Source organism: Chiloscyllium punctatum, chromosome 25, assembly GCF_047496795.1.
Source record: "Chiloscyllium punctatum isolate Juve2018m chromosome 25, sChiPun1.3, whole genome shotgun sequence".
Classification (NCBI taxonomy): domain Eukaryota; kingdom Metazoa; phylum Chordata; class Chondrichthyes; order Orectolobiformes; family Hemiscylliidae; genus Chiloscyllium; species Chiloscyllium punctatum.
The window spans coordinates 39,550,285-39,571,091 of record NC_092763.1 but is presented as its reverse complement, the minus strand read 5'-3'; the positions used below and the strand labels follow the sequence as shown (position 1 = coordinate 39,571,091).

Genomic DNA, 20,807 nt, shown 5'->3' with positions numbered 1-20,807 from the left:
CTACGGTTTGCAGCCGTTATCACTCAAATAACGTACCCTTTTGTTCTCGTATTTTGCTGTTATATCATTGTAGTTAACTGATTTCACTTTTGTATATTATTAGGCCTGAATTGATCCATCTGGTATTTCTCCATTAATATAAACATGTGGCTATTATTGAGAATTTCTGTCTTGTCAGCCACAGCACCATTTTGAAGGAGAGAACATTAGAAGAACCATGTTATTGGGTGCACTCCATATGTTATGGTTCTGCAACACCAATGGCTATGAGGCAATATATCCAGTGCTAAATGCTAGGAATATCATTCCTAATTTTCCCTCTGTACAGACGTTATCTGAACGGATTGTCATTATAGGAATATTAATGCTTTAAAAAAAACATGAAGGAGTGATCTGCCTGAAGTGATCACACCACTTGTCATTTATTACCCATTAACGTCCTCCTGAAAATTCATCCCATCTACACATGCTTCTGGTCCCTCAAAATCTCTCCTCCATCTTTGGCTTTGTGTACATTTCCCTCCCCGCCCCCCCTGCGGTGTTTGGGTAAATTGTCCATATGCAACGCGATATTCAAATGTAAACTGCTTGCTGCTGGAAGAAAATTATTTAATCCCTCGTCTGGATCTGGGCTCCCATCGGGGGGGGGGGTGGGGCACCTTTTGAAATTCCAACAAATAACCTTGAAGTCCCGATTAATAAAGGGGGGGGGGCTGGAAAATCAACTGGTGGGCGATATAGTGACCTCAGATATGAACATAGCACATATAATCCTCGCTTTAGCGGAATGAGGTCCTGTGGCAATCGCAGTTCAGTTTCACGATTTATAGAAACCTAGCTGGGCCACCATAGGACGAGTATGGAACTCCACCATGATGTGGAAAATGAAGAAAGAGAATCAGTACTAGTTACGACATTATGGTAAATAAAAACAGTATTTGCACGGAAGAAGAACACTAATTTAGGATGCTTTGCATGTAACAAGGAGACGTTATATTGACGTGACGCCGCCGGCCCTTTAAGTGGCGGATGCCCTGTGCTGAGAGCAGCGCTTTGTCCTGCTGCGAGCGCTCTGCCTCCATCACTGCGTCAATTTCACCTGATCAATTACTGCGTGGCCCCATTAATCAGCCCCAAACAACACACACACACAAATACAGCGCTCACAGCGAGAGGGAATGTCCAGGGGAGCTGCCTCATAACATCACCAGGTTTATCATCAACCCGATCCTTCCCAATCAAACTGAACACAACAACAAGCTTCGCCCTGCAGTGACGATGCTGATTCTGACAACCCCAGCCCTGACCCGGGTGTTGTATATTTAATGTCTGATGTTCAGGCTTTCTGACAGCCGGTTGTGGTTTCACCGCTAGCCAAGGGCTCTTCATTCCTCTTGGAGCGTGAGAAGATTTTGTTTTGGTGTGTAGATTTCTCTTTCCCTTTTCTCTGTCATACAAAGCGGGCTCCACTATGGCAAATCAATTGGCGGCGAATGGCGACTCCAGGGGCTTCGGGTCGAAGAAGGTCTCCACCGATTACGATTCGTCTTTGGAACTGTCTGTGCAAGCGCGGATATTTAAAATTATTGTAATCGGGGACTCCAATGTTGGCAAGACATGTCTGACCTTCAGGTTTTGTGGGGGAACGTTTCCTGACAAGACGGAAGCCACCATTGGAGTAGATTTTCGCGAGAAACCGGTGAATATAGAAGGGGAAACAATCAAGGTAAGAAACGCTAGGATAACTGCATTGTCCATGTTCGGTTCTCACATGATCAACCAATGCACATCCATTGTGATAATTCTATTTCCCTTCTCCACTGACGAAATATTGTCTAACCCAGTGAAACTTGTTTTCATGACTATGCCAGTCTTCACAGATCACTGTGAGAATGAGGGCCATTAGCGCTCTATGGTCATGTCTTCATTTCAAACCTCCCCATGAGGGAGGAAGACTCATTTCCCAACTTGCCGATGATGTAGAGATGGTTAACAGTTCCAGAAGATTAGATGGGAACATAACATTGCAGGTTTCCACCAGCTCAGTTGGTGCTGTTCGAGTAGCACCCAGCTCAGATCTGGGAGGAGGAAACGCTCTGGGGAAGTAGTAAGTAAGGCACACCGTTATATTTTGAGTTAAACAGCATAGCGTAGCCCCTCTGACCCTGTGCTAGATGAATATTCCTTGCAAATGAAGGTTGTGTGATACAAGCATGGTCTTCCTAGGAACCCACAAAACACAATTCTCATATATTGCACATCCAACTGAACAGAAATGTATTGGTGCAAAGGGAACAAACAATGTACAATGGTTCTTGTTGGTCGGTCTACCCTGACTCCCTCAACATCTCTGTCAGATTCCAGTTTTCCTCATCTGAGGAGTCAGGTGGTTCTCCATTTCCTCCTTTTCCAAACTCTCAGTATCATTGAGCTTGGTTGTGCATTATGCTACAAACGTTCACTACTCTGGAGACTCTGTCCAGGAAGGACTGGAATACTCCAGGGTAAAAACAATAACTGCAGATGCTGGAAACCAGATTCTGGATTAGTGGTGCTGGAAGAGCACAGCAGTTCAGGCAGCATCCAACGAGCAGCGAAATTGACGTTTCGGGCAAAAGCCCTGAGTATATCTTGAGAAGATCAATTGTTTGTTCACTGATGACCTTAGTGAATGCATAGACAGCATCGTATTGCTGTTCACCATTAGTTCAAGGGACTTCCAGTCAGATCATCAGTTATGTTTTCGGGAGACATGCCTGATCATCTATGAATAAGCCCTGGAGTTGGTGTTTGAAGTATTGGGGGAGGGAACATTCCAGGAAACTGGGAGTTACAGAGAATGTAAATACTGTGACTGCTTCCTGGATATAGCAAATGCACATCTGCAGGAATTGTTGTCTGTTATCACAAAAAGCTGGACATTAAAGGAGTGAAATTGCTTCCTGCTCAGAAATCTGACTGGCTGCCAGGGAGCACTGAGTGCCACATGAGGGCTGGTGATGGCCCCTTCTACCTAATGGAGGGGGGAGCATGACAATGAATGCAAAAATAAACTGCTTGGGCAGCTAGGCTGTCTGGGGCCATGGTGAACAGGGTTAAACTGAATTACTTTCCTGGATAGAGCATTAGTAACTTCATGATTAAACTTGTGGGCTGACAGTCGGGTGATCCCTTACACGTCCGCAATCGAAATTTGAAAGGAACTTGTGGCCAGGAAGCTAAATATTGCTGTCACCTTCAGCCCCATTCTGATCTTCCTATCATTGCTCTTCACCTCTTTTGTCCTTTGCCTTCTTTGTTTTTTCACTCTTAACTATGTTAAGCCTGCTGCTGGTTCAGTGATTCCAATAATTGGTACAGAAATCCTCATTTATGAAGAAATACTCAGGCTGAAATGTTTGCTTTCTATGTGATTTATTTTTTACTCGGTCAGTCTACCCTTTAGTCCCTGTATCAGGCGGCTGCTGCCATTTGTGACAACTCTGCAGCTTCCTGGATTGGGAGAAGTGCATCCTCCACCATCCATGATTTCTTTTCCCCTTTCCAGTTACTGGTATGTGCAAGATATTTGTGCACTTTATCTTAGCATTGTTTTCCATGCACATGATAAATACCATGCCATGATTACTTATTTAGAGAAGATGAGGTAACAGAATGCTAGCTGTAAACTTTTCTTTTTATTCTTCCCCCCCGATACCCCTCTTTCAAATCACTTCTGTACCCTTAACCATATTCCTTTCCATGACCTTCCTGATTCCTCTCCCTTCCCTGTCTTTCCTGCTTCAAACACCTCCCATTAATAGCAGCTCATTTATAATCTCCCTGGACAGTCCTTCTCCCTAATCCAGCTCCCACTCACATATCAGTACTCAGCCTCGCCCTTTTCTCCCTTCCCACTCCACCAACCTATCCCAAACTATCCAGCTCCCATTCCTGTATGTCCTCATTGCCTTCATCTTGCTCTTCCTCCTAGTTTGCTCCCGCTATTCCCCATGATCAGGCCATTTAAGTTAAATTACTTTCCATTCCTTCATAACTGTCCCACCATTGTGTCAACTTTTTCTGTTTGCCCCTCTTTTATGTTATACCTCAATTTGTTGCCCCTTTTAAGTTGATCTTCCTTTTGAATTCAGACATGCTTGCCTGCCTTGCTCAAGTTTGCTAGAGAGAGCTAGTGTGACTGTGTGATTGGGCAGGCTAGTACGCCTGGTCTTTCTGCTTTCACCTCTAGCACTGTGATGTGTTAAATTGTGTATGCCTGAGTGCTCCAACTGCACTCTTAGAAGCTATACACCATGGTGAGACTTCACACAAGTGCTTGCACCAAAAATCTCCTTGAAGGAGCCAAGTGTTACAGCATGGGAGCTTTGAGGAAGCTGGTTCACATCGAGTAAATACCATCAGGTTTATAGCCTCATTTGTTGGCTATTTTTGGCTTATAAAGTTGTGTCCAGGAATACAATTCCAGCGCTTTGGGGCTTTAATGAACAGGAATAACATGCTAATGAATATGGAAAGGATTTCTGACCATCAAGGTTGGAAACGCAGAACTGCCTGAGCGTTTCTAAGAACTTAATAACAAAGCTTTCACCTGTCCTCAGAAAACTGTTATTTTGCTTCCCATCTAAGTAAATTTCCCTGCCTGTTCTTCTGAAAGATCCAGGCAAGCCAGGGATATTTGTAACTAAAACTATCTTATGCCCAGATCCATTCTAGTGAATATTCTCTTCAACCCCTGAGGAGTCTCACATCCTTTGAAGTGTGATGACCAGCACTGTGGCCTAACCAGAGCTTTATAAAGATTCTGCATAATTTTCCACTTTTATACTCATTGTCCATAATTATGAAGATTTATGAAGATCTCATATGCTTTATTAACAATTTTTTCAAATGCCTTGCCTTTAAAACTCAATGTGTGGGTCTGACTGTCCTGGAACACTCTTTATAGCCCAGGCATTATGTCTAGATTACTCCAACTAATTGCTTTTGCTGAAATGCATCACCTCGCACTCTACATTCCAAATTTCATCTGCCGTTTGGACTCCTTTGCTTTGTTCTGTTGGGATCCTGCTATCTTTCAATTGAACATGCTCAGCTACATTTCCACAATGCTTGTTTCATAAGTGTTGGAGTGAGGCATTAGCTTAGACCTCAGATCTATAATTGACCACAGCATTTAGTCTATGCTTTTCAACAATCACTTTCTGTTCGTCAGTCACCTTGTCAGCTCTGTTTCTCTTCCAAAGATATTGGCTTACGGTTCCATTAGCCGAGTAATTGTTATTCATGTGTAGAGCTTTGCACCAAGTGCTAGTGTTATGATCGCGAGGAGCCTTCCTGAGATACCCAAACTGGCCTTCCTTCTGATGCTCTCTGATCAAGGGTTGCTGGATAATGAGCAGAAATGGGAATGCTGAAGTTCAGGAAATTGAGGCTAATTATTGTTCCATTAGTATTCTTTTATAAATAAACTAAGATCACAAATTACTTGGGACATTTCTGGTTGATTACTTGAGTGACTAAAGAAGCTGTAGTATGATATTTCTATAAGTTAGTAGTTCATTGAGCCTGCATACCACCAACTCAATGCACTGCAGATTGGTTCTGAGATATTGGGCCATCCTTGGATGCTTATGACCTGCTCCAATGTGCAGCTGCATCCAAGGTGATTAGTACAAGAATGATGGGTGTGTGCAGGAGGGGAGAAATTCTACTGTAAACTCTAATTAAAGGACAACTAGCTAAGGTGATATCATTTGTTTTTACCCTGTGGCTAGGTGAGATATTCATCACATCTATGATAACAAGCTTCCCTTTTTTTCCTGAAATGTGACATGGTCCAAAGAATTAATGCACTGGCTGCTTGAATGGCCAATAGTGAAGAGGTTTAAGAAGGGAATTGTGGAATTTCTGCAGGGGTTGTTCCCTCCAGGACACCCTGGTCCACTCTTCCTTCACTCCCAACAAACTCCACCATCCCCCTCCCCGACAGCCTCACGGCATCTTTCCTTGCAACAGCTGAAAGTGTAACACCTGCCCATTTACCTCCCTCCTCCTCTGTATCTAAAGGCCCAAACATACCTACCAGGTGAAGTAGCATTTTACCTGCACTTTTCACAATCTAGTCTACTGTATTCGCTGCTCACAATGTGGTCTCCTCTACACTGGGGAAACAAAGTGTAGACTGGGTGACCACTTCACAGAACATCTACATTCCACAAAAAAGACCTTGAACTTCCAGATGACTGCCACTTTAACACCCCACCCTGTTCCCTGGCCAACATGTCTGTCTCAGGCTTGCTGCAGTGTTCCACGAAGTTTCAGCTTGGGGAACCCTCAGCCCTCCAGACTCAATATCAAGTTCAACAGTATTAGGATCTGAACTCCCCATGTCCAAGTCTGCTACCACACACACCAGGCCTTGTTAGCACATGGTCTACCAGCTTTTGTTTAACATGTACCTGTAGATTTTAAAAAATATATTCCTGAGGTGTGGGCTGCGAATGGTGTTGAACAGTGTGCAATCATCAACAAACATGCCCACTGCTGAACTTATGATGGAGGGATCATTGATATGTCAACTAAAGATGGTTGGACTGAAGATTCTATGCTGAGGAATTCCTGCAGATAGGTGCTGGAGCTCAGATGGTTGAGCTCTTAACATTCTCACACCCTGCTTCCTGTAAGGACTCCATCCGATTCTCCTAGTTTCTCTATCTCCATCGCATCTTGTCTGATAATGCCACCTTTTGCAGGGGTCCTCAAAAAGGCCCACCTTTTTCCTCAACTGAGGATTCCCTGCTACTGTGGTCAAGACAGGTCTCTTAGCTGTGTTTGACCCATCTCCCACAGCTCTGCCCTCACCCCTTCCCCTCACTCCCATAACAATGTTAAGGTTCTCCTGTTTATCACTTATTACCCCACCAGCCTCCACATGCAAAGCACTATAAGCCACCATTTCCATCAACTCCAACAGGATGCCACAACTAGATAAACAATTCCCTCCCCTCCTTTGTCAGCATTTTGCAGGGTCTGTTCTCTTCCGGCCATTCTGGTACACTCCTCCTCCATTCCCAGCATCTCCACACACTCCCACTGCACCCTCCCATGCAATCACAGAAGGCGTAAAAACTGCCTGTTTAACTCCTCACCATCCAAGGTCCCAGACACACCTTTCAGGAGAAGCAGGCAAAGTACTCAGTCAATCCAGTCTACTGCATTCACTGTTACAATGTGGTCTCTACGTCAGGGAGATGAAACATAGAGTGGGTGACCCCACTTTGTAGTACGTCTACAGTCTGTCCACTAAAGTGACCCTGAGCTTCCAGTTGCCTGTCACTTTACCACACCACCATGTTCTCATTTCAGTCACAGACCTGTTGCAGTCTTCCAGCCAGCCTCAGTGCAAGGTTGAAGAACATCTCATTTTTGACTTGTAGACCTTGCAACCTCTAGGACTCAACGTCAAGTTCAATAACTTCAGAGCATGATTTCTTCCTTCCATATTTTTATCCACCCTCACACCCACCCCACTGTTATGACACTGGTTGCTTTTACCACAGTTACCCATTCTCACCTACACCGAGGTCTGAGAGGGGAAAGCTATAAAAGAGACCTAAGGGGCAACTTTTTCACGCAGGGGAAGGTACGTGTATGGAATGAACTGCCAGAGGAAGTGGTGGAGGCTGGTACAATTGCAACATTTAAAAGGCATTTGGATGGGTACATGAATAGGAAGGGTTTGGAGGGATATTGGTTGGGTGCTGGCAGGTGGGACTAGATTGGGTTGGATATCTAGTCGGCATGGACGAGTTAGACCAAAGGGTCTGTTTCCATGCTGTACATCTCTATGACTCTATATGGTTTGAGATATTATATGGGTTGCATTCAGTACAGTTCACCCATTTTTCTCCTATTCTTTGGCCTTATTATAACTTATTCAGCATTTTTTCTGTCCTGGCTTCCTAACCATAATTATCTTCTTTAACCTGTTCTACCATACCTCTCTGTCTCTGGAGTCCATCTCCACCTATTCATTTAACTCTCACTCCTACACACTCTCCCAACCTCAACTTCAGCACAAATATCACATTTTCCTAACTACTAACAGTTCTGATAAAGAGTCACTGGACTTGAAATATTAACTCTGCTTTCTTCCCACAGTGCTGCCAGACCTGCTAAATCTCTCCAGCAATTTATGTTTTTGGATCTATTATTATTTGTCACCGTACTCTGTTCTGTCCATTGCACTGTTCATATAGCAAATTACTCTTTTCCCCAGTCATATTTTCACTGTAACTGATACATCTTTAAAAGTCAAAATTGTGTAAACTCTGGGAAGAGACTGTACTTTGTGCTGAATGGTTAAATTTCTTTTTCCTTTCCACTCTATTCACGGACCATAGGAAAGCTTGCTGTTTTATTTTTGTGTTGTGATTCTCAGTTAATGTCAACTGCATGATGGGACAAACAATTGGTAAACTACGTAAAAAGAAAATTATCATCTCTGATTCTGAGTTTCTGACCACCATCTAGTGACCTATCTTGGAAAGCATGACATTGTGGAGATTATTTTGCTTTTGACTTGGCTTTAATGCTCCCCCCTGCCAATAGGTAAATAGTGCATCTACATGGTAGGGAGTTGGAGCAGCCATACCATTTCCATGGGAGCTATTTACTCAATGCAGATCAAGAATGAACCAATAACCTTGCTGATGTGAATGTATTGCTGCTACATCAGTAAGGCATTCCATCACCAAGCACTTGGATAAGTTGAACTTGCTCTTTTCTTACTGAAACATGATTGCCTCATATGTTAAGCAAAAGTTTCAGACTGACAAGTAATAATTAATTGTGCTGGTGGAAAGGGATGTTCAAAGATAATACCAGTTAGGTATTAGCCAATGTCAATAGTCTAGTCACCAGCATATTTCTTTGCTGAATTTGCCAAATCTACATAATTGTGGTGAGTGAATCTGTTTTTGTTTAATAACCCATTTTTTTTCCCAGAGGCATGGTTTTGTGTTAAGATGTTTTGTTATTGCATGGTAAAATTCCAATTTGTATCTGCAGTACCCTAAGCAGAAATCCAGTTGTCTGAGGAATCAAGAAGAAAATTCACCAGTAGATCTCTCTGACTTGACTTTTGCAAATGTCTAAAAGCTTATGTGTATAGTGTGACTAGATTCCAGAAAGAGGAAAGTAAGTGGACTTGAGCAGGATAACTACGTTTTAAATACAGACCTTTCAATCCTGTGTGAAGCTGCACAGTGCCCTCTAGCCAAACAATTATTTAATGTGGAGGTCTAGCTATTGTTAAAACATCTTGCTGCTCTTTTGGATATTGATTTATATTTACTTCAAGTTCAATATAATTTATTTCTTTATTCTCCTACCAACATGCTGCCCTGGCAGATGAGTTGCAACTGCTTTATGTTAATTGACCTAATTGCATTTACTGAACAGGGTTACTCTGAAGGAGAGATTCAATATTGCACTTGTGAGAGTTCTGTTTTACTCTGGACTCAGTGTGGGATATTGATAATGTACAAGATGAAAGTTATTGAATGCAGAAGCACCAGGAGCAACAAAATCACTCAGTGTTATGCTTGTTTATGTGGTTTAACTGTTGTCTGAGGCAGTGCTGGTGGAGCAGAAACCAATGGCCCTGATTTACCCACTTCAGACAAATTCTACTCAAGATAATAAGAAATGTGGCTAATGGTATAGCCAATATGTCCTAGGTGCAGCCATGTAGCTACCTACCATGTAGCTGATGGTTAGTAAGAGGTTATTTATCCTAGCATAACATTCCTGTTGGTTTTTTTTAGTAGGAGGCAGGAAGGAAGTGGATGAGGTATGGGCGTGATTGCTCGTATGTTAATCCAGTGTCACAGGTAATGTTCTGGAGATCTGCATTCAAATACCGTCATTGCAGATGGTGGAATTTGAAATCAATAAAAATCTGGAACTAAGAGTCTCATGATGATGACGAATCCATTGTTGAATATTGGGGGAAAACCCCATCTGATTTATTGATGTCCTTTAAAGAAGGGAACCGCCATCTTTACCTGTTCTGAACTACATGTGACTTCAGATCACTGCAATGTGGTTGAATGTCGACTACCCTCTGGGATAACCGAGCCAGCAATGCCTTCACCCTGTAAATAAACACAAAAAAAGGTGCTTTTCAGTTAGTCTGGATAATCATCAACTAATACAAGATGATTCCCCATTGAGTATCTATAGTTTTAATCAGATGGGGTGGCATGGTGGCTCAGTGGTTAGCACTGATGCCTCACAGCACCAGGACCCAGGTTTGATTCCAGCCTTGGGTGACTGTCTGTGTGAAGTTTGTACATTCTCCCCATGTCTGCGTGGGTTTCCTCCAGGTGCTCAGGTTCCTCCCACAGTCAGGTGAATTGACCATGCTAAATTACTCACAGTTCTAGCTGCATGAGACAGAGGGAAATGGGTCTGGGTGGGTTACTCTTCAGAGAGTCGGTATGGACTTGTTGGGCTGAAGGGTCTGTTTCCACACTATAGGGAATCTAATCTAATCATGTGTTATGGTGGGACTTGAACCTGGACCTTTTGACTCAAAAGCTGCACCACCACTGCATCACATAAACCTTCCTCAGTTTGTGCAATCTAATCGAAGACTGGGGCCTTATTAGGTTTGAATTATGAACAGGTTCCTCTGGTCTCACTGTACATTTAGTAAATGCTGCTTTCCTAATGTTGGCGGGAAAGGATAGAGAAGTGTGCAGTTGTGTGGGGGTGAATCTTTTTCTTGTTGAGGTTTCGATGATGGACTAGGATGGACTTGATTTTGGTCAGTTTGTCAGAGTATTGTTCTGCTAGTAGTTGCATGAATTCTTTTGACAAATGTTTCTGTTTATTCACTACTTGGTATGTGTGTAGTATATGACTAAAATGACTGCCTTTTGATAACTGGTCATGTCTGCTCTCCACTCTGCAGTAGTGCTGTCAGATCTCAACAGTATCTCCCAAATATTTTATACAGTGTGAAATATTTTAAAAAGAATCATCAGTGAAGAAGGAGAAGAACTTGAAGTTTACAAATCCATCCACTTGAACTATTTTTGTCAAGTTGAGATAATTGACTAATGGCCAATACATATTTGGAAATTGTTTCAAGGTGCACTTGTAATATACTTGGCTTTTGAGCTGTGAAATCAGTCATTTTTAAAACTTGGAGCAGCAAACAACAATATTTGGAGTCTTCACAAATGTGTCAGTGCTAGTTTATAGCAACAGATCAATGCCTTAGCCTTTCTACAATAGTCTGATCAGATGGCGCTATTTATCGACCTATTTATTTATTTTTTATTCCCTCATGGAATGTAAGGATTGCTATTATATCTTATTGCATATATATCCATATATTGCTCATCCCTAGGAGAATGTTCAGTGTTCCCATGTATCTGCTGCTCTTGTTCATCTAGATGGTCAAAGTCAAAAATCACATGACACACACTCACCAGCTAACTGAAGAAGGAGTGGGACTCTGAAAGCTTGTGGTATCAAATAAACCTTTTAGCCTATAACTCGGGGTCGTGTGATTTTTGACTTTGTCCACCCTAATCCATCACCAGAACCTTCACATCGCAACTAGATGGGAGCAGTTAAGGTTGTGAAAGCTGTTGTCTAAGGATCCTTCACGAATTTTTGTGGTGCATCTTATGGATAGCACATACTGCTATTACTGAGCATCAGTGGTGAAGGGAGTGATGCCAATCAAGTGGACTATCTTGTTCTGAATGGTGTTAAGCTTTTTAAATGTTGGAGCTACAGTCATCCAGGCAAGTGGGGAGTATTCCATACACTGCTATAAAGGGTGGAAAGGTTTGAGAAGTCAGGTGCCTTACTTGCTGCAGTATTTGTAGTCTCTGATCTACTCTTGTAGCTTTTTTTTTAACATGGTGAGTTCAGTTCAGTTTCTGGTCAATGGTATATTGCATTTAAAAGAAAAAATGCAATACTTTAAACCACACAATGCCCTTCTTTCACTGTCTCTGGGTCAAAATCCTAGAGCTCCCTCCCTAATAGCATGGTTGGTAGGCCTACACTCTAAAGACTGTAACAGTTCGAGAAGGTAGCATACTACCAACATTTCGCAGCATTTTGGGATGCAGATAAATGCTGGCCTAGTCAGCAATGGCCATAGCGCATGAAGGAATAAAATAAATGTTGCCTATGTATATGTAGCAACAGCCCAACACTTTAGATTTCGCCTGAGAACTTTAGATGTTTTGATGTCTTCTTATTTACTGAACAGGACTGGCAGAGCTGCTGTTAGTAGAATGCTGTAAATGGGTCACACAGCAGACCAATGCACTCCTGTAGTCTTCTACTGATGTCACCTTTTGGTTGGTTGCCCACCTCCATTTACGAGGTCTATTTTCCATGGCACAAGGAACATTAGATCTGACAGTTAATATTCTAGCAAAAGCCAGCAGCTTGGTAACATGATTTGGGGCCTAATGTTATTTATAGTTTAGACATAAATTGAAATTTTACAGATGCTGAGTCCCAAAGAAATACCTTAACATTTGAAATATTGACTGACATCTACTTGGACACTGATCCACTGAGTACTGCTGGCATTTTGCTTTAGCTTGGATTACCTCCCTAGTCTCTTGATCATTCGCAAATTCTAGTTTTCAATAACCTGGTGAGCAGATGGACAGGGTGACAGTGATAGCTTCAGTCGAGACTTTGTAACTTGGTAAACAAAACATTAGTTACTGAGTTGGAACAAAAGCTAAGTGATTAGTTAAATCAATACCTTTGAACATACCTTCAATTTATCAATAGGTTATGCACAAAGAACATTCTGAAGCTTTTGTGTAGTTCAAACCTTATAAATGAAATATAAATGAGTTCTTAATTGTCCTTTTTGTAGCAGTTTTGGGACATGTGGCCTAAAGAATAATTGCTCCTACTCATACATACATAAAGTGACTGCATTAAATTTAAGATGTCCAGTGACCGTACTAAGAGTTCAATCTTCATTAATCTCATTGATGACTTTGGCATCTGACTCCTAGGTTTGAGGGTAATCTGAAAAAAAAATTCTTTGGTTCCACAAAGCTGCTGTAGTTTCTGCTTCAAGCAAGCCCCTAGATAATTATTTTATTAGGCAAAAGTGAGGACTGCAGATGCGGGAGATTAGAGTCGAGTGTGTTGTGCTGGAAAAGCACAGCAGGTCAGGCAGCATCCGAGGAGCAGGAAAATTGACATTTCAGACAAAAGCCCTTCATCAAGAATGAGGGTGGGAGCCTCAGGGGGTGGGGATTGGGTCTGGGGGGAAGGTAGCTGAGAGTGCATTGGGAGATGGAGGTGGGGGTAAAGGTGGTAGGTAGGAGGGGAGGGTGGTCCAGAAAGGTGAGAAGGAAGATGGACAGATGGGACAGGTCATGAGGATGGTGCTGAGCTGGAAGGTTGGAACTGGGGTAAGGTGGGGGGAGGGGAAATGAGGAAACTGGTGAAATCCACATTGATGCCCTGGGGTTGGATGGTCCTGAGGCTGAAGATGAGGTGTTCTTCCTCCAGGCGTCGGGTGGTAATGGAGTGGTGATGGAGGAGGCCCAAGACCTGCATGTCCTCGGCAGAGTGGGAGGGGGAGTTGAAGTGTTCAGCCCTGGATTTGGAAAAATAACTTTTTCCTGATCACTTTTACAGTATAACTTTAAATATGATCTCTCATCATTAATATCTCAAACAGAAGTAATAACAACACTTCACTGGCCTAATCACAACTTTTAAAATATGTCTTTGTTAAATCTTTTTTTTTGCTGTAGTGGAAACAAACCCAGTATTAAGTCTTTTCTCATAGCTAAAATTTCCCTACCTTTTGAATCTCTACTTGTACTAAATGATTTCAATTTCCTTTCTTTAGCGAAGATCAAAATCTGTATATTTTATTCTAAGTATAGCATATTGTGGCTATACAAGACATTGGCGAGGCCACTTTTAGAATACTGCATACAATTTTGGTCGGTTTTATATAGAAAGGATGTTGTTAAACTTGAGAGGGCACAGAAAACATTTACAAGGGTGTTGTTGGGACTGGAGGGCTTGAGCTATAGGGAGAGGCTCAATAGGCTGGGGCTTCTTTCCCCTCTGAGTGTCAGAGACTAAGGGGTAACCTTATATAAGTTTATAAAATCATGAGGAATATGGATCAGATGAATAGCCAAGATCTTTTTCCTAGGGTGGGATGGTCCAAAACTAAAGGACATTGGTTTAAGCTGAGAGGGGAAAGATTTTAAAAGGACCTGAGAAGTGATTTTTTTTTTGTAGAGGGTGATGCATGTATGGAATGAGATCTGCCAGAGGAAGTGGTGGAGGCTGGTACAATTACAACATTTAAAAGGCACCTGGATGGGCACATGATAGGAAACATTTAGAGGGATTTGGGCCAAAGGCTGGCAAGTGGGACTTGGTCAGATTGGGATGTCTGGTCAGCTCAGATGATGTCTGGGGTGGCATGGTGGCTCAGTGGTTAGTACTGCTGCCTCACAGAACCAGGGGACCCAGGTTCGATTCCCACCTTGCTGTCTGTGTGGTGTTTGTACATTTTCCCCGTATCTGTGTGGGTTTTCTCCAGGTGCTCTGGTTTTGCCCCACAGTCCAAGATATGTAGGTCAGGTGAATTGGCCAAGCTAAATTGTCCATAGTGTTAGGTGCATTAGTTGTGGGTAAATATAGGGTAGAGAAAAGGTTACTCTTCGGAGGGTCAGTGTGGATTTGATGGGCTGAAGAGCTTGTTTCCAAAATGTAGGGAATCTAATCTAATCTAGATGAGTTGGACTGAAGGGTCTGTTTCCGTGCTGTATGTCTATGACTCAGTGAATGTTTTAGATAAATCCAGCATTATGTCTTCACTGTCTTCACTATCAAAATTTAATTCAGACTTTTGATGATTTTAACTCCTTGCATTACCTTTTCCACCAAATTGTACATTTGAGCTCTTTAAGGCTCATCTGCATCTTCGATTCTATCAGTTGAGTTTGTTTTACCATTCCATTGTATTTCTCCTAAATCACATTACTTTTCACTGATCCACCTAAAATTTGGAAAACATGGCAGATGCATTCAGTCTATGACTTCATGGAGTATTTTTTAATACTCCCCTCTATTTGCCAAAGCTCCCATTTTTGTGTATTTAGCAAGTTTTACGCTTTTGTGTTTTGCCATCAAGTCTAAATTTTCTACAGATACCTCAAACAAAATTGGATTTTTGTGGCGTGCCATTTTTAAACTGAGCAACTCCCATTTACCATAACTCATTCATGAACAATCAACCAACTTTCCATGCACGCTATTGCATTTGTTTTGGCTATAGATCTTTCTAACAAACCTCTCATGAAACAATTTTATTAAATGAGTTTTGAAAGTTCATAATTTCTTTAAATTAGATTACAATTAACTCACACATTACCAAAGGGTTACTAATTTTATTTAGAAGTATCATGTTTTCTAATTTTGCCCTTAGCTAGGTATGAACTAATAGATGTACAGTCCTGTGGTTTAGTCTTCTTCATCAATTGTACAATTTTTTGTTGGCTACTTTCCAATGTCCCATAGTATAATTTGCAAAATATGGAGGTTGAGAAAAGTATTTTTCTTGTCTGACATCCTTAAATAGCTGGCATGTTTGCGGGAGTGGTGACCTGAATTTATTTTAATCACATCGTAGGTGATACAGAAAAATGCTGTGACAGAATTTCACATCAGTTCCCAACCAGTGCTACATTCCTGATTCCAGCTGGTTTCAACCTAGTGACAATTCTTTGTTTTTGAATCAAACTGTGAAAGTTGACAGGCTATTCAATTCAATGCCAGGAATTTGAGGACGTGTTTACTGAAGTTGAATGGCTGAAACACATGAAATGCTAGAACCAGCTTACTTTTTCTGAAGTATATGCCACAACATTGTGGAAACACTACCTTGCTAGTGAGAATTGTCTATGTTAATAGGGAAGGAATTCTGACTTTGGTTTCTTTGTCCCAATTCTTGATTTTGAAGGTGTAAAGATGGGAATTGAAGAAAAGGCCATCTCACCTCTTGGCTAGGGGTTTCATATGTTTTGGGAAGATCTACAAAAAGGAGAATTACTTCTTTTATAGCCATGTGAGGTGACTTTATGTCAGCAGTGGAAGATGATGGGTTCAATTCTTATTCTCTGCTGTGTTGTGATGATGTTAGTAATTTCTTGGCAATGTTCAAAGAGCAGAGAGATACACTATTAACCTCGCTGAAGTTTTATTGTATCACCCAAAAGAAACTTAAAATTAATTGGGTGATCATCTCATTCCCTGGCACAACACTTGTTTAAAATCTATTCATAACTTGATATTTTCCAATTTTACTGATGTTCATTGACCTGAAATGTTAGCTTTGATTTTCTCTCCACCAATGCTGTCAGATCCACTGTGTGCTTCATTCTCATTTTTATATCAATTTTGTCATTTTTTGATCTTTGCTAAGTGTAAAATTCCTGCCATGGTAGTCTCTATAACTCCACTGCATCCAAATATTTTTGCCTTTTAATGTTCTTTGAAGATGTCATTAACATGTTACATATATGACTTTCCTTTCCTTTCCCTATCTGTTGGTACAACAGGAGGTGCTAAATTTGGTCTCTCTTCTAAACAATAAGTTGAAAATAAGGAAATGTGATTGCGCTATTCTCATATCCAGATCAGATATTTTAATTATGTCATGCATAAAAGCAGTCACATGGTTTGAGATTGATTATTAGAAGGTTGCTGGTATCTCTAGGACCGCGTTTCATCATAAGCAACATCTTTCAAATTTAGACGTGGGGATCATTTAGAGAAAATTATTCACAATTTCTTTCTCTTTTTCAGATTCAGGTCTGGGATACTGCTGGCCAAGAACGATTCAGAAAAAGTATGGTACAACATTACTACAGAAACGTACATGCTGTGGTCTTTGTATATGATGTAACAAAACTGGCCTCCTTTGAAAATCTCAAAGCGTGGATTCAAGAATGCAACAGCCACTCAGTTTCACCCAGTGTGCCAAGGGTCCTGGTCGGAAACAAATGTGATCTCACTAACGAGATACAAGTATCTTCCAACATAGCACTCCGGTTTGCAGATGCCAACAATATGCTTTTGTTTGAGACCTCAGCAAAGGATCCAAAAGAAAGCGACCACGTGGAATCCATTTTCATGTCTCTGGCATGCAAGCTGAAGACACAAAAAACGTTGACATTTCAACAGATGGAGAAAAGAGATGGAAAAGTTCATGTACAGTCTAATGCTAAGAGTACATGTCCATGTTGAGTCACTTAGGCTGAGGAGTTGAGTGAGACTGAAGCTTGTGAGACTGTGCCCGTGTCAGTTTGCTAAAACTGCCTGTTCTTCAATGTGTCCGATGTCTGAGAAAAATCAGTGAACTTTTAGGGTTCCTAAAACCAAAAACCTTAATTACAATTCTTTTATGATAATTCTGTAACCCTTTCAGCAATCTAAATTAATTTTAAGATAAATGTTGCCATCTGTTGACAAACTGCCAAATTTATAAATATGGAACAATGTACAAGATAATAAGACGATGAGATGCCAATTTTGTTGTTAATGTTTCGGGTGCATGAAATAAAAGGGCTATTCCCACAATCTTGCACTTTCCGTAGAAAACTATGTTGCAAGTGAATCCAGATCAGATATTAAGCAATTGCAATATATCCCTGATTCTTCAATCTGTTCTCCTGCAAGATGTGTGCACAACATTGTTGAATTACAGGAACTCTGTATTTCCTTTGTAACCAATGATTTGAGTTTTGGAGCATGTTGTTCTCAGAATTATGATTTTTGAAAGCTTCCACTCCTCTGAAAGGCCAAAATTCAGCGTATATTTAGTGGCAATATTTGTGAATGGGTAAATGTTAAAATATCTCAAAATATTTTCAGTAAAGGATAAATACAATTTTATGGGAGTATGATCAGTGAAAATCTTATGATGGTAGTATCTGATGGAGTCCTCGCTGGGATTTCAGACTCTGGGTCCGAATCAGCATTTCAGTTTAAGCCTTTACTACTGATTCGGTAGACACCTGGTCCTGTTGCATTATAGATTTTTGACAAACTTTGAATAAAGTAGAAGTTGCTGAAGAAAACCACCATGAATTGTGTAAATGATGGGATAGCTTCAAATGCTTCATATTTTGAATTTGTAAAACAAAAATATCATTTTTAACCAGATCAAGCAACTATGATCAGAATAGAGACCACAAACCATTTTTAGTTTTCTGTATATGACCCAAAGTTAAGGTGATCAGAATAGGTAATAAGATTTTAAGCTGTGATCTAATAAGAATTAACTGAAGGATAGTTCATTTCTTTTAAACTTTGCTGGTAACCCTTTAGAAGTCAATTTTCAATTGTTTGGTTGCACTGAACTTAAATATTGCAAAAAGAGATATAATGTTGAAATTTGTCATCTCGCATTTATCCTGACTAACATACAATAAAACATTCTTAACAGGGCATACCAATTTATAAAGCATGAGAAGAGGGTGTTGATTCAGAGTTATTCAGGAGCTGATAGTTATCAATTGTGGCTGAGAAAGCTCAGATCAGGCAGGTGGACCCTGCTTGGTTGGGCTGTTGCCATATGGATGTAACAGATGTTGCTAGCCTTTATGATTCATACAGTCATAGAGTCAAAGTTGCAATGCATGGAAAAAGTCTTTTTGGTTACAAAGCATATTAGTATATGCAGCTTAGCTGGTGCAAGTGCTTCACACTATAAACCCAAATAACAATCTTAAGTCACTTCTCAGTGTAGTTCTTAGCACAGTCAGAACTAACAATGCCCAGTAGCAGAATCACATCCATTTTGGATGTAGTGTTCTGAGGTTTGCAAATGCAGAACTAATTGAGCATAATCAGGATACTGCCTTCTGTAAACAGTCAAAGAAGTGTGTTGTTTGATACGATCCATGGGTTACTGGGCCATAAAGCCTGCATACCTGGCATTATATTGCCATTGAAACTCTTATCATTTTTCTAATTTGTGTGGTAGACAAAAAACGTCTGCTTGGCTTAATGAAAGTATTCTGTTGGAAGAGTAAACCATTTGTGTGGTTATTGCAAATGGGCAATATGATATATTATTCACCTGTTCAAATTTTTGAGATACTTTCATCTCTTAGGATAATCAAGGTCAATGGACTCCATTCAGATGCAGAAGTGGCAACCATCATGGGCACTGATATTGCACAAAATGCAACAATGTGATTTGATCAGAGTAGCCATTAGCATTGTTTTGATATGCCTTCTCTCAATAATGAGCAGAAGGCTGGATTCTTTTTCACAAATAAAGTTCATTTTGCTGTACGTGGAATTGTACATTGAAAAGCAAATGTAATTTTTCTGTAGATAGTACTAGGGAACCTATTGGTATATTTCTCAATGACTATATTGAAGACTTGGAGCTCATTTGATTGATGCATTTCAATATTAATTTTGAGTGTGGATAGAGTTTATTAAGCAGTGTAAGTACATTCTTTGCAGCTGTAGATTCTCAGACTGCAAATGGGTCATCTATGTTCAAGAAATATGCAAGAGGTGAGAGTTTGGTGGTCACTCCATCAAAGACATACTTCTGATGGCAATCAACATGTTAGCAAGAGCTTGACCTAGAAGAGCCCTATGACAGCACCATCTATTTGGTTTTACATAGTTTCAGAGAAAAGAGGACGAGTCTGCCAATCCCAGGTGCACTCTACAGTGGAAAACCCTGATGAATCACAGTCTACTTAACTTGTTCTGAGCTTTAACAGCTAGCTAATATTGACAATTAACAGATCCCACTGCATGTCTACACTAACTATAGTCCAATTTACCAACAGCCTCTTCTCAGCTGAATAAATTGGTGTTCTTTTTCCAAGTTTGGATTCTTCTGTGTCAGTCTTGGTCAGTACAAGACCAAAAGGTTTGACTCTCTCAGCAACATTCTCCTATTTGCTTTGAGAAATTAAATTGTTACTGAAAACTGGCAATGTGTCAGAGGGAAAAGGAACAAAATTATATTCCAATGAAAATCTTACTATGTTTTGCTTTGTGAACCACTTTAATCCAGTACAAATGATTCTTGCTTTAGTTCAGAGATTACATTTGTTTCATGATTAAACAACTAAATCTCTGAAAATAAGGGGAAAAGAAAACACTTAAGTCTACATTGGAATATAATTCATTAAAAGTAACAAAGTTGAAATTATTTTCTTTAGCTTCCCTGCCCCATATGTGCAAACTACTTTTACTGATGTACATTAAATATATTTTCAGTACTTTTGGACCCATATCTGGAAATGTATTGAGCAGATGTAATAAATTGTAAGACTGTCCATATCGGAACTCCATGGATTTATGGTGGCATTGGAACTGAATCTAAAGTATATTAAGGCCATTGTAGTGAAGGAAGTATTGTACTGTAGTTAGTGTAAATTCTTTATAACTGATATGCACTCTGGCAGCTGTGCATATTCACTTGTATTTTAATGCAATGTAACTTGTTTCTAACTTGAAAAAAAGTGATAAGTAAAAATAAAATATAAAGTGTAATCAATTCAAAAATGGTTTAGCAGCATTTTTGGTGCAGGAGTTAGTCGTGGTTGGACATGTCATACAAAACAGCCTCAGAACTGCAATATCCACCACCTCCAAGATACCCAATGAGTCAATTTATTACAACAAAAAACTTATGTTACACTGTCTGCAGTCTTAGTTGCATGACTTAGTTTTAA

General features: G+C 40.5%; 1 protein-coding gene across 1 annotated transcript; it reads left to right on the top strand.

Moving 5' to 3' along the window:
* Positions 1–917: 917 nt before the first annotated feature.
* Positions 918–20,591, top strand: rab33a (RAB33A, member RAS oncogene family). The gene is made up of 2 exons (XM_072595085.1): positions 918–1,726; positions 16,903–20,591. The coding sequence occupies exons 1-2, from the start codon at positions 1,472–1,474 to the stop codon at positions 17,341–17,343; spliced, it is 696 nt and encodes a 231-aa protein (XP_072451186.1). The 5' UTR covers positions 918–1,471; the 3' UTR covers positions 17,344–20,591.
* Positions 20,592–20,807: the final 216 nt, after the last annotated feature.

Coding starts and splice junctions, on each gene's coding strand:
- rab33a (XM_072595085.1), top strand. CDS start 1,472: ATGGCAAATCAATTGGCGGCGAATGGCGACTCCAGGGGCTTCGGGTCG. Junction 1,727..16,902: donor TAGAAGGGGAAACAATCAAG/GTAAGAAACGCT, acceptor TCTCTTTTTCAG/ATTCAGGTCTGGGATACTGC.